The 25,226-nt window shown below is 44.4% G+C and overlaps 1 protein-coding gene across 1 annotated transcript in view; it reads right to left on the bottom strand.

The window, feature by feature from the left end:
• Positions 1 to 2,021: 2,021 nt before the first annotated feature.
• DBI (diazepam binding inhibitor, acyl-CoA binding protein) overlaps positions 2,022 to 25,226 on the bottom strand; it is a 37,194-nt gene continuing 13,989 nt past the window's right edge. The window contains exons 2-4 of the mRNA XM_069616608.1: positions 20,582 to 20,699; positions 18,760 to 18,822; positions 2,022 to 2,269 (exon numbers count right to left, since the gene is read on the bottom strand). Coding sequence (XP_069472709.1) covers positions 2,196 to 2,269; positions 18,760 to 18,822; positions 20,582 to 20,699 — 255 coding nt within the window. The 3' untranslated portion in view covers positions 2,022 to 2,195. The remainder of the gene's footprint in view (positions 2,270 to 18,759; positions 18,823 to 20,581; positions 20,700 to 25,226) is intronic.

Below are 25,226 nucleotides of genomic sequence, written 5' to 3'. Positions count from 1 at the left end.
GGCCACATGTCATCTGCCCCCTTTGTTTCAGATACCAGTTATCTATTGGGAGTAAAGGGAGGGTCATCACTTAGAGGGCAGATTGACCCTAGGGGAAATGCAGTGTTTAGTATTATTAACCAACAGAGATTCTCATTTACAACCTTGTGCCAGCATTCCACTGTATGGAACCGACTATCATGCATGTTCTGTTATGGTTCAATGGATTACCTATTCCTGTCCCATCAAGACTAGATGCAGGCATATCGAGACCCTGCAGTTGTCAATTCCACAAGGATTCCAGCAGCTACCACACAAGAGGTACAACTGCCCCTCTGTTCCGTTACCAGGTAGAGAATTATGTAGGACCCTCTCAAAGGGAGAAGAAGAAAGGCAAGGCTGACATATTTACATGTTCTAAAGGATGAATAGAGTGGGCATTAGAAACCATTAAAAGGTGGCTGGTGGACCCTTGATGAGATGGGCCAGCCAGATGCAATTTCTGAATCATGGAGCACTAACTGAATGTCCATCGCAACTCTCCCAAGCCCTATGTTGGCTAAAACCACTTTATCGGCATATACTAATGAGCAGCATTTCTGGTTGATTACCTGGCAATATAGCCTTTAGATACCAATGGTTATAACCACGGTTGATGTCTGGCTGCTGTAAAAACAAAGGATTGTGAGCAGGACCAAAACTTGGGGGTTGCAAAGGCATATATTCTATTGTTTTAAAGGTCCAGATCCAACGCTGCCAAAGGGCACGTACCAATTGCGCAGGTAACATGGTGACAGCAAGTATGATGAGCCGTGTGACAGAGGTGAAGAAGTCATTGAAAGCAGCTTGCATAAAATGACAGAAGCTGGCACAGCGCAAGCAGTCCCAGAGTGGAACTCAAGGAGGAGTGGGTGCAAGACATCGTAGAGGTGGTTATGGCATTGGTGCTTTCTTTGAAGCAATACGTGAACAGTAGAGAGGCCATTTTTTGTAGGCCCGCATTAATGAAGCATTTCACACAGACGGCTCATAAGAAAAGAGCTGCATGCCCTTGTGGAAACACACAGAATGTAGTTCTTGAACATTCAGCAGAAACAGTGTGCTGAAATGTTATGCGTCTAAAGGTTCCCAGAATGCAGCCACAGCAAGTTGTTCTAAAGGATATTGGAGGCGAACAAGCTAAGCACCTGGGTGCATGAGGAGTATCGACAGAGAATTAGAAATGAATACTGTTAAAACTCTAGTCATGGTGTGGTATAGTTTTTTTGGACCGCACTTGGCAGCAAGGCGTGAGAAGGGAGCTGGGGGCTATTGGGAGCAGGACAGGGAGCTAATCAGCAGAGGGAGGTTTCAGTGTCCCTAGTGTGCAACATTGCACAGTGTCCTCACTGATGTCCGCGGGGCACACCATTGGTCCAACTCGGTGTGAATCTCACCCCTTGCCATCTCAAGACATTTTGTATATTGGCCATTGCCAACCAAATGGCAAACTAATGTTTTTTGACCGTTCAGCACAATTATGTAATTGAGGGGTGACGTGGAAAGGTTTGTGACATCACGAGGAGTGGTAACATAATTGTGGCCAAAAGTTGTAGCAATCAATTTGAATCATTCAACAAACATTTGGATATAGGAGACCGACGTAGTCCCACCCATCCGCTCTTGGGACCTGCTTAAAAGTGTAACTAAACTGTTGTATGATACTTTAACAAATTTTACATAAAAAGTTAATCTGCAGTGGGCGGCGTTGACAGCTCACTTAATCCGGTTCACTTAATTACGTTCTGTTCCATGGGGTTGTCTGAACCGTGCTTCCCAGCTGTTTGGGTCCAATACATGTGTGTTACTTGCTTTGTGTATGCTCTTTAGATTTCTTTTTCTTCCCTTGGAATACTTTTGACAGGGGTCCCCTGGTACACTACCATAAACCAATCAGAACCAACATCACAAGCGCATTCCTTTCCATGGGGGTAGGGCACTCCAGTACTTCAAGGTGAACCTGTTACTCAAGTTTGGTATAGCCTTTCAATAAATTACATTGGTTTAAAAATCAAAGATGGAAATGTATTTAAGTTTTAGTGGTCATACAAAATCCAATTACATTATTAGTTTAAAACGCAAGGAGAAACGCTAGTCCAGGACAGATCTTCATTTAAGACCAATGGTCCAGTCTTGATGCTCAACACAGAAATGAGTCGAGATAAATTGAATTCTTCTTAACACCCACATTTTTCTTTTAGCTCTGCCACAAGCTTAATGTAAGCTTCCATTGCTTCTTCCTTTGACTTTCCTGAAAAATAAATATTAAAATGTTTTGTATTTCATTAAAATGTTAATCATGGTTTCATCAACATTTACTTCTGTATAAGAGAATATAATTCTCCACGCTGTAGACACTTTGCAATATATCTCAAACTTCCACACTTCTGGATGCTCAAAACCAACAAAAAACACATGCATTTACGTTTTATCTGACAAAGGAATATACCAGTGCCAAAGTTGAAGACAGGTAACCTACTTTTCAAATCAAATGCTTGAATAATATCAGAAAATGGTTTCTGAAATCTTTGCAATTATTAGCCATTTAACCAAAAACGAATAATATGTTGACTAGCTACAAAGTGCATTTTCCAAACTGTACTTTCAGGTAGGGGCTACAAGATACACTAGCAGCCCCATGTATGCACCTGGTTGGAGATTCCGTTAGCAAAGCAATCAAGGTGCAGACGAACCCACCAGTCACCATATCCAGCTATTTTGCTTCCGGGTCTTCCCAGTGGTCCGGTGCGCTTTACTGCATCAGTTTTGTTTATGTAGAAGAGGAGATGGCGAGGCTTCCATCAGCAACTCCCTTGTACAGTACCCATTACAGATTTGGCTAGAGGGGGAGCCCTTTCCCATGAGACCAGGGAGGTGAAGCTACTATCCAATAGTCCCCCTGGGGTGGTATAATGCAGGAGGATCGCATGGATAGGGACTCCCCCCCTCCCCCCCCCTTCTAGGGTATAGGCCTTATGAGAACAACACACCCTCTAGCCTCTCTGACCTCTGCTAACCTCTTTATGGACTGTAGTCCTATATACTGCTATAAGGCAGAGTAACTCAAGGTTCTTGTAAGTACTGGGACGAAGAAGATCGGCAGGAACATCAGTAATACAAATACTGGGACATGTTGGCCCCATGGAGCAATGAAGATGAAACTTGTGAAAGACAAAAGACTATAACATGGGCCCAAACATTATTAGTAACAACAATGGACTAAACAGGGTTTCGGGCAGCCACGGAAGACGGCAGATGTACTGAATGCAAGAGACAAACCGGTGTCGCTGATCCAGAGGGAGAGAGCTCCAAGGACACTGGTAATCCACTGCGCCTGATGAGTGGTCTGTAGGAGCAGACTGGTGCCGAGCAGCATAGAGAGGAGGAAGGAACGAAGAAGGCAGTCGCACATCCGGAGGGAAAGCAAGACTCGGAGGCCAAACCCAACACCTGCCATCCCAGGAAGTCTGTGAAGTGCCAACACATCCCCCCCAACCCCCTCAAGGGTGGCACAGGACACCTGTAGGGTGCGGGTGTGACTTACCAGGAGGGCGCATGCAATTGTCCCTAGACCCCCACTTGCAGCCGTAAAAGTCTACAAACCTTCTCATTTAAGTAGTAAAACAAAGCCCATTGATCACCAGGGAAGGGACCAAGGACCCAAACATCATAAAGAGAATTCGAGGGGGGAAAAAGTCCCTCACAAGGGTGGCAGGGATAAACTCCCTAACAACCAAAGGAGGGTCAGGGATTCTATACGAGTCATCTTCCTTGTGGCAGTACTTGGCAGGTAAGTGAACCAAGCAGGCTAGGTCACAGAAGAGATGTCAGGGCTGTGGACCCTCTTGACACTTAGTTTGGTGTTCTGAAGTTTAATGAGAAAACCACCAGAGGAAGACCATCATTCCCCCGGTTGAAGGAACTGAAGATACCAGGAGAAGGGAGACATTTTCCTGGTAATCTGGACCAACAGCAAGTCATTCCCCCGGGTTATTGGAGACTGGACGCTAGGAGAAGGGATTCATTCTTCTGGCCCATCCAGAGAGTTGTGTGGAACCTTGCGATCAGTCGAAGGGAGCTATTCCCCCTGATAACATGTGAGACGAGAGACTATTCTAAGATTGTGAACTGTTTCAACTGATCAGAACCCAGAAGGGAGTCATTCTCTTGGGACCAGAGCAATACTGCCTTATTTTTTTCATTTCTAGTGTAAGGGACAGAAGTAAGGTTTTCTTGACGCAGGATGGTGGACACTTTTTGTTAACAGACATCCTGACAGTCACCTTCGTTCTTTACTGGAGGTAGGGAAACCCCTCTTAGGAATAGGGAGAAATAGGATGTCTCTTGCTTTCTTTTCATAATTAAGACTCCAGCCCCAAACATACCACTTTCATGTCAGCCTCTTTCTGCACCCTAACACTACCTTGGTGGTGGGTGAGGCAGAAGAGGCTGCTGCATGACTGAATAGGTTAAACAGTTTACAAAATTATCAGCTACATGTATGAAGATATAGTAGGAAGTAAAAGTGTTCTCAGACCAATATGGACAATCTACTTTTGCACATTACAAACCCCCAATGTATAAAGAAACCAGTGACTAATTAGGCTTTTAAAATTAGTAGTTCCTAAACAATTCTCAAATATCAGTTATAGGTTGAAGCCATAGATGAAAACTGCTTTAAAGTGACAAAAACGACCACATAAGGCAACGTAACCACTCGTGCCTCCCCTAACCCCACCAACAACAAACTGTCTGGAAAGGTGGCTTTTGGGGATTGGTGTAGAGTTGGTTTCCAGAGCCGCTTTCATTTAGCTTACCTGGCCCCAATAGTTCTTGCTCCAGACTCCTCCACTGTGGGGTCCCTACGTGTCTGGCTCATCACCTGGTCATGCAATTTCTATGACACCGGTGATCGTTGTGCTCAAGTAATCCACTCTCATCAATATGCTGATGACACAAATCTGAGCAGCTCAGATCCTGAGCTATTGCAAAATTATCAGGGCTTGCCTTGAGGACAGTCCTGGGTGCTCCAAGCACTAGAGTTCCACTCAAACAGGTAAAACTAAAAAGATGCTACAATATAAATTTAGAATCCCTGGTACACAAGCCTCAGTAACATGCCCAGGTACCTGGCTCCATTATATCAATGGCTCTTGCAGCCCAACTGACATTTCCCAGGTTAAGCCAAACAGCAGTAAAATGACATTGGCATATGAAGAATGCGATAGTGTGGGAGTTGTTTACTCCGATCCTGTTTCGCCCTCCTTCCTTACGTATTGGGACAGAGACAAGAACTTACATGGGAAGAGAGAAAGCATTTATTAGAGCGCTGCCATCACCACAACGTGCAATCTTAACACTAAGGACTACTACAGAATTATATTTAATAGAAATAAGGAATGGTTTCCGAATTCTCCTGAATCCACAATGATCCTGGACAGAGTAAAGATTAAAAGGGAGACAATTCAACAATAGATCTGTATGTCTGAAAGAATTTGTCATTAATAAATCTCGCAAAGCCCGTTTAGATCTAGAAGGAATCGAATGAGCGATCTTTGCTCACGCAGAAGATTTTAAAACTTCAGGCCTCAAGGAGAAGCCGCTTAAGTGATGTCCATGCAGGTAAAATGGAATTTGTTTTTATGGAAGTGTAATAAAAAAAAGGATGGGCTGCTGAATTTTGAGGTCGCTAAAGCATACTAAAAAAAAATATCCTTGTACAAGGTATACGCTATTAGCGAAGTCTAAATAAGGCAAAACTAATGCCACCACAGAGTTAGCTTTTACAGCTAAAAACATTAGAAGGAATATTTGTTTTAAAGGTTGAAGCTTGTAGAAATGTCCCTGGTAGCCTCTACCTCTAACAGGACAATATGAATTTATATCACAATCAATTCTATTTACTGACTGGCAGTTGTGAGCAACTACAGCAGGCCAATTAAGAAGCAGAGCACTTATCTGAAGTATTGTCTAATACATTAATAATTCGATGGTTACATACCACTCAGTGAGAAAGAGCAAGTGGGCAACAGGATCTTTGAGCATCGACTTAAAGAATAGATTCATGCCATCATAGCTATATGCAGTGACATTGTGCTGCTCTTGGGCCACACAGAGGTTAAATATTGGTTTTCATCATTTGAAATGGTGGTTGCCAGGTTGTCGAGTAAGGACAATACAGGAGATATTACACTCGGAGGAAAATCAAATTAAAATGGACGGATACAAATTTCAGGAACGTTGCTACAACTGCTGAAGACAAATATTGGTTGATTACTACATTATGGAAACTTTATTTTAGTATATACTATTTTATGACTAGAAAAAAGGTCAATAAAGAAATTCATTACTGGAACAAAATATATGTCGCATTTACTTCAGTTATTTCTGAACAAACTATGCATACAGAAACTAGTACGAAAATTGAGGTTCTTGGAAGAAAAAAAAATCAAATGCCAATATGAATATTAGATTTGACAGCAGCGACACATTAAAATTGTAACCAATGGCAAGAAAAGCTAGACGTTTTGAGAAAGGACACAAACATTTCTGACATTTCATCAACAGTGATAGCAGTTAAGGTCTCGGGTAAATCCTAGGTCTGCCAAAGAATGGGACAATTATATAAAATATAGATACAGGGAAAATGTATCGCTTCACCAGAACTACCCCAAAGTGGCTTTAAAAAAGGACCAATTCCTGTTTTAAAAAAAAGAAAAGGCAGGTGCGCTGGGCTGGACTGCTTGTATGCCTCAATGAAAAGCTCTCCTGAAGTGGCGAAGTGGCTTAAAAGTGAAGTCGGCAGTCTGGTTGTTTTGCTGCTCCCGTGCAGTATTCTGCTGCGGCGCCATCCCTTGGACTTCAAAAACCGGCTTCTACCACGAAGCAGTTGAGAAGTGACTGCAGCCGGCAGTCTGCCATCAATATTGGGGCTCGGAAAACTTTGGGCCCACGAGTTCATTCACCTGCTTCACTTGGAGAAAGGAAGCTTCAAGATTGCTGGTTTACTTGCCTGTTGGAACTGCTACTCTTGATGTTTGGACTCAACTTTTTCACCACTTGGCAAGGGCTTAACAGAGCAGCTGTTTATTGGTGAGAAAGTTATTTTACTTTCTACTTCTATTCTCAAAGTGCCAGCTTGCGTGATGGCCCCCAAGAAATTGAAGTGGATCACCGCCTCAGGGAGTGGTCACTGTGTAAGCCAAGTATCACAACGGGAAGTGCCTCCTAATCTGCCTCGTATGTTGTCTACACTAGTGCAATCTAGAGAGAAGTCACAATTCGGCATTCAGCTCTGTGGCAGACTGAATCTTACCGATTTCCCTCCAGCTCCGAATTACTTTATATGGTCGTCCACCACGATTAAAAGATTACAAGGAAAATTACTGATTTGTTTGTGAATCGGCGTAGCACTCGTCTTGGGAGATTTACATGCAGTATCTCTGCCATTGACCTCGTTATTAAATCTAGAAGCAGCGAACGCTCATTTTTCTGATCCGGGGCATGTACAACATGACAGTTGCAATTCTTGATGAACAGGAGCGGCGATCATCGGCCCTTACTAACGCATCCAGCTTCTGCTTAACGAATTTTACAAAACGACGCTGCTTGCGAGTCAATTCCATTTTTCTGATATTTGTCCTCAACTCTATGATAAAGGTTTTTGAACTTTTGAAGCGCGAGGTCATTGTTCATTCAGGCATTGAGTTAGAAATGACTACTGAACTAGGAAATACTGACTCTGGTTGCCTTAAAGTAGGTGATTAATAGGTCCTTGGGCAGATATGAAAGCCAAACTATTACAGCATTCAATTTTAATGGCCGATTTAAAAGAGGCAATGAAGACCCAAACTGGACACCTAAAGAGGTTGACCCCCTGCTCATCTAAATCGAACATCTATTGGTTTGAGTACTTCCATAATTATAGACTTCGACAATGAGACAGGCTATAATGTTTTGGACGACAAGCCGCTATCGCAATCCATATTGGAGGAATGTTTATGCTTGGCAAAACTCCCTTGTTAACTCAATAGGGATGAGCTACCTTTGGAGTCTGAACAGACAATTAACTTTAAAAAATAAGGGTAGAAGTGGCAAAAGGAAAAAAGGGGCCTGCCAAACATATGCAGAAACATAGTAATCCTAGGGGGAGAAGAACAAAGAAAAAGTCCATTATTAAAATTCTTGCGGGCCCTTTCTTTACCCTGGACGGATGAGGAGGAACCATCGAGGCCCATCTTTAATGAAGAATCTGCCGTCACGATGACCAAACCGACCTTGGCACCAAGATTTATGCAATCTTTGAAGGCCCTCAAGTTGGTATTGCCTCAATAAGAAAAAAATCAAGTCCAAGGAGAAGCAGAAGTGGCTTACAAGACAGTCTACTCAGCAGTTTCTCTGGCAAAAGCAGTCTGACCACTCTCAGGTTGACAAATCAAAGGAATCGTTGCCGCCAAACATGAATGTGGCATTTGCTGATCCCCCCCCCCCAGGTTTTGGTCATCACAACAGCAGAATTGCAGGGTATAACAACCAGGCCTTTAAAATCACAGAAGCATGTGCTGATCCATTATGGAGATCTGTTGGACGTTCCAGAAAGGAATAGTACCCTTGTGCTCTAGCATCTTGAAGCGTTGATTGCGATAGGATTGCCAAAAAAAATCTCAGACCAAGTAACCGGGCAGACTCAAAGAATAGGGCAAAGTACTACTTTATTCTCAATTTAATAAAGTAGGGTCAACCGGCAGACATCTGACTGATGCATGCACACTCATGCATCATCCATGACATCATCATACATGGCAAACTGTAAAACCCATCGACGGGAGGGATTGGTTAGGGGAACATTCTACTAATAGAATACATATGGGTTAGTACATCATTGGCGGCTGTCTGTGTGGCATGCCTCCCAACTAACTCTAAATACGTATAATACTGATTATAGCAGAACAAACAGAAGATTGGTCTATTCAATATTATATAGCAGGTTGCCCCATAGACCCATTTATTGGTTGGCATTCCCACCCAACCTCGTCTAGCAGCACAAACAAAACGAAACCAAGGTACTTGAGTCGCGTCATATTACGCCCCGCTTTCCCAATTATTATGTCATCTCTCATCTGTCTGACCATGAGCCAAAGTTTCCAGTTTGTAGTTGACTTTGTAGACTGCTCTCTGTTCTGGGCCAGGCAAAGGAGAGTAAGCACATCACGATCTTCATCCACACCTTAATGAATAGCCCTTGTTTTAGACTTCTGGATAACATGCAAGGAGCAAAGCGTCCATTGTGACCTCCCATTTACTGCGATTTGATTTAATTATGCTGCATGTAATTGCTCCTCTTGGCCTCTAGAGACTTGCTCACTTATCTTGTGGGAGCATTGTTAATTGTTCAATACCTTGGCTCTTGCAAATGTTTTCTTCTTTAATCTAAGAGAAATATGTCTCGCGTCCATGGCTTATCCATTTGCCTCCTTTTTGCAGCTATTCCTTGAAATGGCATCCTTGATCCCAGGCCAACATAGACTCCTCTTAGTTTTGCACACAATGCCAATTCTCTAACGTCTCCTGACTCTGCAGTCCTGGTCCGCTTCTGGAGGTAGCTGAATTGAATCCTAGCATGAGCCAGTATCCATTTTCCCCATCATAGGGCGTCCTTGCCACATTAGATTTGCCTCTATAGCAAATGTCTCTGCGTCTCATCTACCTTGCGCAGCTGCATATTTACACTTATTGGTCAACAAGTTACTTCATTCTTCTTTATGTATATGGTTAATTTATCATTGTGTACAGGTTTCCCTTATCACTTTGGTTACGCTCCAATTTCTTTTCATATTCTTTTATGTCCTCATATAGCTTCTTTATAATATTCTGCCCACATCAGATTTCACTCAGCACTACATAAAATCCAGTGGTGTGTGCCGACATCCCCATTCAGCTGAACTCTTTAAAGTCTGCAAGGAATCTCTCTCTTCTCTTCTCTCCTCTCCTCTCCTCCCCCTCCCCCCCCCCCTATCCACCATCCAGGAGTGGTGTGCTGCCAATAATCTCTGCTTTAATGCCAGTAAGACAGAGATTCTCATTGGCACACCCGCACCTTCTTTTCCCCGTCACTCTCTGGCCGGCCTCTTGGGCTCCCTCCTGCTCCCACCTATGAGGCACAAACATCAGGGGTCATCTTCGACTCCTCACTCTCTTTCTCTCCCACATTTCTGACATCTCTAAGTCGTCACACTACCAGCTGCACCTTCCCAAAAGGTCCTCTCCTCTCCTCTCCTCTCCCCAAAAGCTCACCGTCTCCAGAGCTCTGGTTCTCTCTAGGCTTGACTATTGCAAGAGCCTCCTTTCAAATCTGCCTGCTTCTACCCTCCGCCCTCTGCAACTCAACCAGAACAGGACTGTGAGACTTGTCCTTGGCCTCAAGCCCAGGGATCATAGCTCTCCAGGACTGAAATCTCTGCACTGGCTCCCAGTGGTTGCAAGGATTAAGTTCAAAACCCTCTGCATTGTCCAGAAGGCCTTATGGGGCCTGGAGCCTCTATACCTTCAACTCTCTCTTCCTATCTTCCTTCTCGAGCTCTTCGCTCAACCGCCTCCAGCTCCCTCAGGGTCAGTCGCTTCTCCAAGCAACGAGCTGGTGGTAGATCCCTTTCTTCGGCTGGGGCTTCCCTCTGGAACAGCCTCGCTGAAACTTGAGGAAAATCGTCTCCGGTTCCAGAAGCACCTCAAAACCTCTCTTTGCTTCCACTTTCTCTCCTCTCCCATGCAGACTTCCTGGCCGATACCAAAACTGCTCTGGTTACCTGGCCACCCTCTGATCTTGGGCCCAGGCCACCCCCCTACCCCTGCCAGTTGCTTTCCTGCACTGTCCTTCTGGCAACCCTCACACTTTGGGACTGTTTCTGAGTCCCACTACCAGCACTTGACACCCCATGTCTGTACTTACCCTTGCACTTGCCACCTGTTGGTCGTACTTTACCTACTGTGGTTTATTCTATCATCCCATGTACTGCACTGTATCCCCCTCCCACCGCACTCCCCATTCCCATCCCCCTTACCATGCACTTGCACGATCTGAATAACACCTGGCCTAGTAAGATCGTTGTCTGTGTTCCCTCTGTTCCCCCTCCCTTGCCTCATCACGCCTTGAAACACTTGTGTATAGGTGCATTACAAATGCAATATCATATCCTTCCACTCCTTCAGTTGCAGGATACATATGTCAGAGTGCATATTGTCCCTCATACACTGCGGTATAGGCATAACAGATGGAGTCCCATATACAGCCCTTATTATCCTACTGTTTCATTATGACAGCAGTGAGGGGGCAGGAGTTGGGGATAGGGAGTCCACCTGCTCCTCTACACGCCGACAAGACTTGGCTGCAGGACTAATATTAAACCTTCTTTGCCAATGTCCAGACAACAATTTCATACAGATTCCAAAGACTGGGCTGCGAGACGCAATCAGTTCATCAGGGAGGCTCTAATTTCTGGAGAGGATAACCTCATTATGAACTGGAGCACTATATTACCTTTGTGGCACGCTATCCCGGCCCCGAGAATCAGCTCAACTAAAAACATCTGTAGAGTTGAAACTCATCTCAGACAAAAGATTGGACATCCCAGTATTAGCCTCAAATGGGCCTACGTAGAGGAGATGCACCAAAGGGGCATTAACCTGAGCCCTTTAGAGTCAATCAGGTCGCACCATCAGGGAGCGGTGGCATGCAACGAAACAACTCTAAATGGTAATTTTATGAGTCCTACCCCGATTGGTCATGGGTACCTGAGGCATTGACGGTGAACAAACCGAAGGCTGAACTCACTAGGCTGGGTTTTTAGAATTGTATGTTGGAATACTAAAGGTTTTTCACATCTGACCCATGAGAAATGCTATTTCCATGCTTTGTGATATTGAGGGATTATTGCTGCAGGAAACATTTCTGGTTGACAAAGTGATTCTGGACAGTTTCAATGTGTGCCAACAAACACTGAAAAACAAGTGTAGAACTGATTGAAGTTTACTAATTGCAGCGAATAATGTCTGGGTGCACTCCGCTATCCGCCATGGATTTAGTTGCTTGGGTGAGTCATCGGGATTTTCGTGCTCTTGGTTATAAATCTGTATTGCAATTATTTAGAGAGGAGTCAGGACGTGTTGATAGAGCATTTTGAAGGAAATGAACCTTTTGATTATTGCAGGTGACTGTTTGGCTAACCCTTACTCCCTGGGAGGTGGGCCTAATACATATGGTGGAAGAGGCTCGAAATTGCATGGTTTCTTTAAACATTGGGACTTCGTTCCTTTGAACGGCAGTGTCGTAGGCTATTCTGAAGGCGGATCAACTTGGCAACGTTTTAGTCAGAGTTAAAAACTAAAATTGTTTCAACTCTGAGCGTTTTACTATTTGCAATCGTAATCCTAGTGGCCATTCTATCCTGTTGGGGTGTTTTGTGTGTCCTTATTGAGTCCCCAGTCTGAAAGTTAACAACTCGAAAGATAGGTTAACATGGAATGAAAGGACCATGGTATTCAGAGAGGCATAGTGTGGTACTTTGTCTTGCAACCCTGTGCCTACCACTCTGACTTTTGTACAATAACATTATTTAGAGATGTAGAGAGTGTCAGCAAGGAGAAATAATTAGGTTGTAGGCAGTGGCAGATTAAAATGACAAGAGGGCCCCAAGTGCGCGGCTCATGGAGGCGGAGCCTAGAGTGGGCAGAGTTGCACAATAGTGAACTTTAGGGCTATGGATTCATTTTTTCAATTGTGTATTTTTTTTTTTTTTTTTTTTTTTTTTTTAAACAGTGCCCTCTGTGTTTGGGGGTCTGTCTCTAGCTAGAGACAGTTGGGCCGCCTCGCCAGGTTTTGCCATCAATGGTGGCAATATTGAAAAATCGAGCCTGAAGCTAATGTTGGAAATGATAGGGTTCAAGGCAATGGGAGGGGACATTACAGGAAGTGATAGAGGATAATTCCTACAGCATGCAGTTCCATTTTGTGCATGTTGCTGGTGTCCTTACCCCCACACACTAAAATATCAATGTAAGTAAAGGAGTGCTCCCAAACTAGAGTTGTTGCATATTAATAATTAAAGTGTCCATGCATATATTGCACATCACAATTTTCTTGGTTTTCACAGGAAAACCTGGCAACCAGAATGGAAAAAATAAATGTATAATCACATTCTTTTGCTTGACCCGTTTCTATATATATAGGTTAATTTATGTGATTTGTGTACTTTTTAAGGCATTGCTCGATAAATAATTATTTTCCCTTTGGATTACAAACCTTTAAAATACTGATATGAAGTATACCTGGGAGATAAATGGTCAAGTTCTTACATCTCCACCTGTGACAGAATCCCGGGTTCGCTACTTAAACAAAAGGTTTAATCCTGAGCAAATCACGCAATCTCATTGAGCCAGATATACGAGCATTTGGAGCCCATAAAGCGTATGGAAAGAAAAGCGCAGGACTGGAGCATCCTCTCTTAAATGACACCGACATGTTGTTATAAAGGCTAGTTAACCACTCGCTTTGCTCTCACTTCATCAACTTGGGGAGTGGGCTAGGTAGGTACCACATGGGTTCAACTGCCTGACATGCAGAGAGGGCACCAGCAGGCACAGGAAAGAACCGCCCGAACCCATCAGTCCACTGTGGGTGTTCGTTGCAGCATGTTTTACAGTGCATCAATATACCCCGTTTGATTTATTAATGGGTCATACTTCCATTTTTCCGATGTCTGGCTGTCTCCAAAAATGTTGGGCCTGAAGTCTCGCAGTAGTTTACATTGAGACAGCATTGGTGTCCCCTCGTTTTGGATAGATGTGCTGCAGGCAGCAGACTGGGTAGTCCGATTACAGCAATGGCATAGGTGGCCATCTAGTAGAGGTCAGAACTTTTGCTGGGGGGGCCGACGTTGCACGTTTTTACACTTGGTGCAAGCTTACGCCCCAGACAGCAGAGCCATTATTCAGGTTGCGCAGAAGTTCGTGTCTCGGCAACCAATTATATCCCTCAGGTCACACAGATGTCCACCTTAGACCATGCAATTCGGTTCAGCCTTGATTGAGGCAACTAGCTCACACAGAGCTACTCCCGACCTCCTCCAGGAGATGAGGACCTTTGACAGCTGAGCCATTAAGGACCCTACAGTGCACCCCGCGTTCCCCACCCCGACAGAAATGCTAAATCTCCATAGCACAGATGGTACAGTGCTCTCTCAGACAGAGTTAGCTTTCCCTCAGGTTACAGACCTCAAAGGCTAAGGTCTCAGGTGGTGGAGATATCCTTCCTTCGGGTTACACACATGCTACACCTGTGACAGCAGCGCCTTTTCTGGTTTCATGGTTATTACAGAGGTTTACCTCAGAGCACAAACAACTCCACCCGCCCCACCTTACACACATGAAAAGAAAGGCTTCACACACTGCTATCCCCAAGGTTCGGCAAGAGGATGTTCCCTTTGAGCCCACGGATATTTCAACTGTTCAACTGAGATAGCAGATATGTCCCTCATCCTCCAAGTACAGACCTATCCGGGCGGTTGAACTAATGTTGCCCGTCTGCATCTTAGAAAGCAGCGTTATCCCGCAGGTGTTGCAGATGTGCCTCCAGCAGCGCTACCCACGGGATGCAGTGATGTTGCAGGTGTGTGCACGTGAGATAGCAGCTATACCGTCTGAGACAGCAGAGCTACTCCTCACATGGGGGGGAACAGCGTCATGTCGGAGTTTGGACATATGAAACAGGAGTGCCCGCCCTTCAGACGACAGAGCACTCTCAGGATGCAGATATGAACTGTAGCCTGTGCTCGTTTGACACCGCAGCCATCCCCAATTATTTTTATGCCCAGATTACACAGACATCTCAAGCTGAAGAGATGGGAATGCAGCAACCCTCAGCCAATAGTAGGATCATTTGGGATGTGCAGCGCTGACGGCATAGCCCTCCCTCAACCTCCGAGAACTGACCAGTCCTGCAGACTCCACACACTGCAGGGACATGCCTGAACCAATTATCCCGAGCAGCCTCAGAGGTCCACATGTGATGCAGGTGTGCATCTGAGCCATCCCTGCGGATGCACAGAGAAGGGCACTGAGGGGCAGCTGTCGAGAAGGCAGAGTAAGAGAAACACGTGGGGGGAGTGTAATGCGAAGGCAGAGAATGGGAAGGGGCCGACCCGGCCCGCTGTGGCGTGCGGGCCAGGGCAACGCCACATGGGCTGCATAGCTCCCCCTCGCATACTCACCTTACCGTGGGAAGCAGGACCAAAGGCCTCCAGGCGAAGGGTCAGATACTCCAGCTCATTCCCCTCAACTCCACCCATACCTGCCAAAGTCCCAGGCAAGAAAGGGAAGGGCTGCCAGCAGCAGGGTAATGTCGTGATCTGCTGAATGTTGGGTCTGCGACATGCGTCTCAGAGAGACTGGGAAGGGGCATGGCACAGGGGCCCGCTCAGCATTTCTCTGCCTGGCGACAGTTTAAACCGCCTCTGGTTCCAGTGGTTCAGGTAGTAAAGAGAAAGAACATCAAAAAGGTGAAGAACATGGGCATGCATGATAAATGTTTCATCCTAATTATAAAAGAACGATTGAACTATTTAAATAAAATGGGATGAGGGAGCAGGGGAAAACATGCTGCAGACCATATTACGGAAAGCAGATTGTTTTTGGAAGCTACTAAATAAGCAGAAATCCTAAGCAGAGTTGCAGGAAAATATCTTATTGTTAAAGAACTGAGCAACTCATTTTTCTCAATGATATTCTTCTAAGGGTCCATCATCCCCACAGGAAGCAGTAGATCTCTCTTGGGACTAACTTTGAATGTATCGACATCGAACTGATTACTTGTAGGTCGAGTCAGTCAAGAGCACATGGCTTTGTAACTGAATCATTAAGTCAGACCTCAGCTTTTGTGCGTCGATATTATTTAAAGTGCTCAAATGGGTCTTGGATAAGCGGGAGTTACCAGTTTATTGGCACACTGCAATAAATGTACCCATTTAAGCCACGTTACCCAAGCCCGATGGATGTTCATTGTTAAATGAAACAGACATCTTGTCGTCTTTACTGCAGTGGTCTCCAAACTTTTTATGCTACCCACACCTGAAGGTAAAAATATTGTTTCCGAGCCCTCCCACAAATGAGCCCCATTACGTAAAATCATATAAAAATAGGGGTTTGCGTGCTCTAGGGCCATATTTGAGACAGGGTTGCTCAGTCAATTTCTAGATCCGTTGCTGCACAGGTGTCTGAAAATAAAACCAGACTGACTTTGCTGTGTGGGATGTTATTAGATTCACATTTTCTGGCGTCTTACACTTCCAATACAAGCCCACTTCCTCATTTTCTCTGAAATGGATGGTTTCATTCTCCTAGTCTGCCTCCACTTGCTTCCCACCCTCCCAAACGTACCATTAATCTGTTCTTTTAAATTTCCACCCACTGCCTTTAAAGGCAAAGTGAGAACATTGACTTTTGTCACATCACCCTGGGCATGGTAACCACCCCCCCCCCCCTCAAGTCTACAACCACAGTTCTATGCAGTAGAAGCATATCCCTGGGCATGGATCAATCCATTTAGAATAAACAAGGTCTCATATTTTCAGACAAACCAAACCCGACTGGAAGAAGGCGTGAAAACACATCCCTGGGCCAGACAGCCCAAACCATGTTAAACCAACAAGAAGGAAACTACATCTCCCATAATCCTGTTTTTTCAGCAGGGGAAACAGGTGAACGACTAGCAAAACTCACAGATTTGGACTCCTGAAAAAAAAGGTGACAGCCTTGGGGGGAACACAAACACACCCCTTCCCACCCTGGATATGCAGAGTGGCAGCAGAAAGCCCAACTTTCTTCCAACACTAACGGGAAGATTGGGGAGAGGACTCTCTCCCTCTCAATTGCCAGCACAAGGGATACGGAATCACATGCAGCATCCATTAAAAGAAGAGGAAACGATACCAGCACTCCAAGCAAAGGAGAAACGGTTCTTTCAAAACTCCAACCCAACAGGAGCAATGCTTAATTCAAACCCTGAGCCATTTGACACAGGAGACCAAAACGAAATTCAGGGGCGGGGTACAAACCAGAACCTCCTTCCCAGCTAGGAACAACCAGAATGAAGTAGGATCCAAGATGGCAGCATCCATGGGGAAGAGAGTAGGACGACAGAGGGCGAGAATGAAGGCTGTGGCCAAGGGAAAGGCAGGAGGGGGAAAAGGGCAGTGGACTGGACAAGAGAAGGTGAGTGAGCACTAGATCCCTATGTGTAGACTAGTGAGCAGGGCACTTTATGCCTTGGTGGGGAATGGTGAGGCGAGCACCATATCCCTGAGAAAAAGAACTTTACGAGACAGGAGGGCAAGAAAAGAAAAAAAGACCCAGGAAATAAGAACCTACAATGTCCTTCCTCGCAAAGGGTTGGGAACATTACCACGACAAAAAACAAAACAAAAACAAAACACCCTTGATAAAAAGCGCAAGCTTCAATCCCCCCATTGCGTTGTTCATTACAACTTGTGACACTGCACATCAACCACCATACTTATGCCCAACTGCTTGTTACAATTCCTACCCAGACTTCTTAGTCACTTTCAGTGTCCATTTCCTTCATAACTTACACCCTCCTTATTCATACTCCCAGTTCTACATTTATCTGCACACCACTTTTCACCATAGCCTAGCTGCCGCTCAGCCTTCTTGCACCTTAAAGCTTCCTTTAAGGTCAATGTCCTCCAGCTGTGGAACACACTCCGTTTTTCCCCTCCCTTTTTTCGTTCCACAGTTCCATCCATATCATCTTCTCCATCGCCTTATAGTGTCCTTTAGGTCTAGCGCTATTTTTAAATTATTTATACTTTTTTGTACCATTCTTTGGCAAAAGGGCTTTTTGTTTAAATCCAAAATAAACAAGGATCCATTGTGTTCTGAAAGGTAGTTTTATAAACTTGACAGACAAGATTAAATGCATCATCTAAAGAAAACATACTTGGGTAGAGCATCAATGATAAGGTGTGACAATTTTTTTGAGGCAGATAGTTTAACGATACCGTTTGTTTACATTCTACAGGACTAAAAAAAAAATAATAAAATTAAAAAATTACAAAATTTAAAAAAGCTACACATAAACCTGCTTAGGTGTCAATGTAGAAGGCTTCCACCAGGGGGCATGGGCCCATTACAAGTCACAAGGACTCCTCCTGCCAGCTAGGACTGGAGACAAATCCCTACATCGCTGAGAACTATTTGGCTCCTTAAGGTCTGTGGCTGCCATGCAGTGAGGAAGCAAAAACTTTCCTCAAGAAAGGAAATGGTGCCTTTGGTTAAAGCAGTTCTTATCCCATGAATCAGGGTGGGGGCAAGGGTTAAGCAACAAATGGGCATCCCCTGCTGGTCCACTTGTACACAGTGCTCGTGTTGCTCTCGGGCTATCCTTGTCCCTTTCCTCGGGAAGATACTCAAAAGAAGAAGGCGTGTAACAAATTAGCCTAGAACTCTGGGCTTTAGGCACATTTAACCACCCTGTTAGCACGCGTTATCAATAGTAGATCTAAGTTATAGGCCCAGAGTTACACATGTAGGTTATTGCGTAGTCAAAACCCTGAACATTTGCATGCTTGCGCTTTATGCATGAACGATGACGTGCATCTCTCAGAAACACAATGAGCATAATGGCCATTTCATGTTATTTTATATGGTGATTTGTACTGTATGTAGAATACACACCTTTCTGTTTCTCCCAAGAATCCCATTTAGCTTTGCCTTTGAAATCCAACATGCCAGGTCGGGCTAAAGGGGAAAAATCGAAAACGAAATGTTACATTTTTTGCTCAACTGCAGACTCCTATAAAGCAGACTGAATGGTCCAACATAAACGATTTTGCCTTTGGGATAATAGCCCACTTTCAATGTGAAAGAACAGGAAGTATATAAATGATGCCAGAGAAATGATTTTCAGAAGCAAACTTTGCCAGAAACAAACTACACATAGATAACTTGCTTAGCCCCGGCAAGAAATCTAGATCAAACATGAGGAATTACTGTAATGTCGGTGTAAACGTATAGTCTGTTATTGAATGCAGTGTACATTTGAACTTTTTAACCGGTTACTGGTTTACAATTCGGCTTAAGAGGAGTAGGCGGCGTCCACACAATGACCTGAAGGTAGCCTGCAGAGAGTTCCTAAAACAGTATGGAGCCAAAAATAAAATAAAAAATGCCCACCCCCAAACACGAAATTGCGCGAGTAGGCCCTACCAAATGACCAGATGCCTAAAGTAGACGACCTTAATCCAGCAGACGGCATAAACAAGGATTGCGGTAGAGTTCCAAGTTACCAAAACCCCTTCTGGTGGAATGCTCTCCAGCTTCCCTTTGAAGCATCCAGGCCTTGAACTAGACCGAGTGAAGGTCAAGACACTGTTGAAGAGCCCAGATGTGAAGATTCAGAGATCAGTAGCTAAAAATTAATCTTGACACGTCCATTTTCTGAGACTGTGGGCAGACAGCTATGGTGCCCCCAATTTGGAAGAATTAGGCAACCATCTTGTTCTAGAGCACTCTATGCTCCAATTTCTATTTTTTGTCAGCTGCAAAGGCACTATGTTCTAGAACACATTTGGAAGAGGCCAGCGTTAGGCTCTGGAAGGGAGGGGTGGGATAATGGCTAACTTCTGCAAAATGTTGACCCAAAGCCTTACTCTGCAAGCAAGCCATTTGGCATGTATCACTAGCTCACTGGTTAATATCTTCTGTGTCCTAGAGAACTGTCCCAACCATAGCTTTTAACAGATGCAACCATGCTCAATTGCTACAGTTTCTAAGGGGGTACAGAAACATCTAGCACAGGTGTCTGCAACCAATTTAAGCAACACGAGTCTTCTACTGGACACAATACAGAACACAACGAGAACCGAATACATATGCTTGACAGGTAATACTTTTTAGCACTCCATATTTGAAACCAGCTGAGCCAAGCCGCTCTGCTCATGTGGGCAAGCAGTGCACGTATTTAAGTGGCACAGAGATTGCGCTAGGCTGGGGGCTCCATCTGCCAAGATGAATTTAAGAGGCACAGTCAATAAATCTGACAAATGCAACACTAAAATAGGCTATTATAGCCAAACAGAATCGGACCTAATTTTTTTCTAACTCAGAATGAAGGGTGGCGCGAGCCCTGCCAGGATTCAGATTTCTGACCCGTATACCGAATCAACTGAATTCTGCAAGTACTGCTGTGCTTCTTTGGGATCCAAGGTACAGGAGCATCCCGCTTAACATAGGACTCTCACCCAACAATGAACCTCAATTTGTGTTCAGTTACAAGTTTTCACTTCATCACAATTTTCTGCCCTAACCGTGAGCATAGCCATTACCCACTCAGGTGCACTTAGGTCATAGCGTGCAAAGCCTAATCACCTAGGGTTTGTATGAAAGTAGATGCCATTTAATGAGTCGAAGCATACCCACAATCTATTAATTTAGCGTACCAGGTATTGGTCACCCCATTATCAGTATTGATGACAGCTATGGATTTCTTCAAACATACCTGTGTTTATATCCCCGACACAGGCTTGCTTGTACAGAGCGTACAGTAACAGCAGTTCGTCATCAGATGGCGTCGTTTTAAGACACTTTGCTTCTTCAGCAGCTTTATCAAAATCAGCCTGGTGGGGAGAAACAGAGCAACAGTGTTGTGTTAAACTGGTTCAGCAGTAGCACCATCAACCAACAGTGGGTTAAGGCTCCTAATGTAGATATGATCTCTAGCAGGACTCTATGCAGGTAGGACAATTTAGCCTGTCCTACTATGGGCCTATGAAAAAATCCCCCAGAGAGATCCTTCACAGGTTCCACTGGGGACTTCTTTGGAGGCGAGAGGGAAAAGCAGTTCACTTCTACAATCTTGCATTTTTTTTAGTGTATTGCCAGTCATTTTTTTTTAATCAAGATTGGGACTGTACAGGGAATACATGCAGCCTCCTATTCAAAACCTTTGCCTGCCCCTCACGTGAAAAAGGTTATCCAAATGGGACCCGCTAATTTGTATACTGAAAGATTTTTTTACCATCGCACAAAAGTAAAGACCTAAATAAAATCACAACCAGGAGAACCCAGCTAATAAAAAAAAAAGTTTTCTTTTTAGATGGGTAGATGGTCTACTGAGCTCTACAGATAAGGGGCGTATCATCAACGTTTGCTCCCTATATAGGCAAATGCTCCCAAAAAAAGAAAAATGGAGTGTAAAAAGTCATAAAGAAAATAAAACATAGTCCCTGGTCATCAGCTCTTTGATCCACACAGTTCCTTGGATACGTTTGGACAAGCAGTGGCATAAAAACTATTGGCTGATCCGAAGAGGTAAAAATGTATGTTCATGAGCGACTATTACTAAAAACGTTTGACAGTTTTACTTGCTTATTTGGAATGGGACTTTACACCCAACTTGAAAAAAAGGAGTAACATGCCCCCACTAATTTTGATCACTGGCTCTACACTTATGCCCCATTTACAATCCGTATACATTCAAAATTGAGGAGCTTTGACTAACCCTATAAAAGCTCACTACTATCGCTATGGCAACAGCTGCAGCCAATGTCGACAAGTGCCCTATTCTGCACACATCTGACCGATTCCCCAACCCATCAAAGCTGCACTAGCTTCGTTTGGTCAAGAATGCTGTATATAGAATAATTTGCCCATAAATAAGGACCACGGGACCTCCGCCACCCTAGGATTCACTTAAGGCTAAAGTGAATGCATCACACCTTTGGATCCAATGCAAGATATATTCGTTTGTACGATTGCTCTAGATAACTTGCCAGCAGGCTCACCACTTCTCTACTCTCCTACACGTATCAGGAATCTCACCTGCAACCTCCATTCTCAGGATTCAGGCGATGTAGCACAGTAACATCCCCTACTATTAACCTAACAAGATCACCCTAATCTAGAAACCGCAAGAGTAATAACACTCTACGCTGAAGTTTCCTTTGGGCCACCCCTCGGCAATCCATATTGAGACCTGCAACCATTGCGACAGAAAAAACTAAATCTGGGCGACTGCTACCTATTAATCTCGAATTTAAAATGTACACTTCATCAACTGAAAAACGTTGACACCTGCATGATACAGCATTAGTAACCAAACGTACATTGGTAGCACCATTCGACTCCTCGGGAATTTACGAAACTGCTGAAAGGCAATACAGAAGCATGAGGAGCCTTACCCTTAATACTAGCAGCAAAGCCACGATAGTGAGGACATCAGAATTATGTTCTATGCCATACAGGAACCCTTGCAACCAGCCAGGAGGCGGCAATAAGAAACTCAGACATACTACTGCAACTAGTCTTAATGAAGAGTATGGGCGAGCACTCTTCTCATTGTAAAATCACATCATTGCATGCCACTCGCATGTACCCGGTGAGCTTTCGCAGATAAGAGAAAGTGCCCCCTTGCAATCCTTATGCATGAATCCCCTTATCCAATCAGGTTCATTACATATGCGCCCTCTTGTAAAATTCATTAGCCTGCATCTTCACACACCATTCCTCAAATGCACCCCCCGCCCCCTTGCTGTATCCATTCCATATGGGCGCCAGGCCGCACACTTCTCACTCTCCAGTCTACCAGTAACACGATGGCCTGTTTAAACACGGAGTCACTGCATAGCCTTGCCGCTAGTAGTGACCGGCACTCAATACCATGCTCAACCAAAGGGTAAGGTTTCTTAAATTCTCGCCTCTGAGGTTGAAGACTTACTAAGGCTCAGCTTCATTAGCTCGGAAATTCACAGAGGACGAGAAGCCAATTCGAGGGAAATCTCAAGAGGCAACAGGTGCAGTGCGTTATTTGTATGTTCAGCAAAGCCTTGGTTTGCACCGAACAGGCTCGGATTGGCCCATCCCATGTTTTCCACCACCTGCACTTTTAGCCAGAGGCGTTGCTGGGAGGAACCGGGATGGTGCGCTATAGCCGGGGTCTTTTGGCTGTAGCACCGGATAGAAGCTCAGGGGCTACAACCAAAAGGCTAGCTAGCCCAGAGTCTCGATATTAGCATAGCCCCAGACCTTTTCCAGACCGAACACTCCTGCTTGTAGCCAGTCAATCTTCCACCTTTAACTTTTATAGCGCTACGACGCAGATTGCCCTCACTAGAAGTCCTGTTTTTAGCACAAATTCTTGCAGCACTGTACATATGCTTGCTCCTCCCCCCCCCCCAGGTGTCACTTCAGACAGAAGCAAATACTACAAACTAATGCCGAATACATTTGTTATTCTATTATTTGTAAAATTGCTACTGTGCCCATACACTAACTCGAGCTCTGTGGCGGCACCTTTATATTTTCCTGAAATTGTGCCTCTACCTATTTAAAGCATGCTTTCCCGACCAATCTTTGACCTACAAATTTAGCTTATTACCACATACCATACTTAAATTTCACTGTAAAACCCATGTATTTCACTGTAAAACCCATGTATTTCACAAACACCTGTTCCCTGAAAATATCAATGTGTGGCTCGAGTGACTCATTTAGACCAATTATTTTTGGTCTAAATGTACGTGTATGCAATCGTTTCTCCTACCCAGTGTTATTCAGGTTTCCATCACGCAATTTTGACAATATGAACATCCTTATCACCTATGATACGATATATAAGTTATAATGGCTAAGCGCGGACCCGGGGATCGAGCCTGTGTTGCTCTGTGTCGTCTTGCTTCCAAGGGGAGCACGGTGCCCCTGAGCTATCCTCCCGAGACAATGGTCCCCCTCCCTTTCAAATACAACCACTAATATACTTTTCACATAACCAAAAGGTTTATGACTTGCTAAAGCGCTTGTTGGTGTGAAACACGTCAGCAACATCAGTTCCATCTTTTGCTTCACAAAGTATTCCCATAACACCGGATTACCGAACAGCGGAACTGAATCTGAGAACCAACATTTGAACAGTGAACCATTGACAGGACTCAGTCATTGTGGGAGATGTATAGCGTGCCCACTGACTAAACGCTCAAACTATTGATCTTCTATACTTTCTATGGGTCATTAGATAGGAACAGATCTACAGCGTCTTTCAGATAGTTGGCACAACACCCCTGAAGCACTTTACACGTTCTGGGGGTGTAGCTTGGAGCATGTAGTGGTGTCTTTTATAATATGAAAAAGAAACTGAGCATGATGGGGGGGAAGACTTTTTCCTGGAAAGGGCCTTGCGGGGTAGTGAATCGGCAGATCAGTACTACAGGAGGGCCTTATCCTTTAATATACGTGAATTAAACATTACCAATAAAGTTTTACAGTAAAAATGAAGATGGTTACTCTTGAATTCCCTTAGGAATGGAAATTAGTTTTCTTCCAAATTAAAAAAAAAAAAAAAAAAAATCAAATATTCCCACTTAAATATCTTGTGGAGCCCTGCCTGTAAAACAGACCGATTACTTCGCACGGGGCAGTTCATGCCCTCTACCGTGAGCCAAAGAAGGTCCAGAGCCATATATTATCCTTTGCATGTTGACTGCATGTCATGCAAGCGCACAGCAAAGGCGTACGTCAACGTCATAGCCTCTAAAAGCAGTTTCCACTACTGCTTTTCTCCATTACTCGCACTGCTGCAACCAGAAAAGGAACATAGAATGTCACGTATCCGTTAACACACGTTTGTGAACCAACTGGCTGCCAAGTCAACGAAACTTGTTTTCATTGGTGCTCATCTTCCATGGTTCTACAGCACCCATACCCACATCTGCCCCCGGCAACTTCTTAATGAAAAACCGCACAACTTTGCTTTAACCGTGTTTAAAAGGTGATATGTTCTTGTTGAAATGAGGTTTTACTGGAAGCGGTTATCTTAATTGGTTTGGCGAGCAGTGATCTCCACTCAACTCCAGAGCTTGCTTGGTTTTATGGCGAACACTATCCATAGGCAAGCCTAGGACACTAATCCAATATAGAATTTTCGGATGGGGTGGCATGTTAGTGGCTCCAGGTCCACTCGGGTCTCCCTTAACCCGAAGGAGACAGGAATGTTGCACCGACAGCTTAATGGCTGAATTTGATCCTTCCTCATTATCCTCACATTGTAAATTGGGATTACTCAGTTGTAACCTGCTTTTCCTTTCTGCGAAACAGTAATTCATTCAGATGGGTACATTTGGATTCGCCAGACAGTCATCCCTATGATCTCT

Source organism: Ambystoma mexicanum, chromosome 9, assembly GCF_040938575.1.
Source record: "Ambystoma mexicanum isolate Mex_15411 chromosome 9, UKY_AmexF1_1, whole genome shotgun sequence".
Taxonomy (NCBI): Eukaryota; Metazoa; Chordata; class Amphibia; order Caudata; family Ambystomatidae; genus Ambystoma; species Ambystoma mexicanum.
Note: the sequence above shows the minus strand (reverse complement) of the source record. Positions and strands in the feature narration are given on the sequence as shown.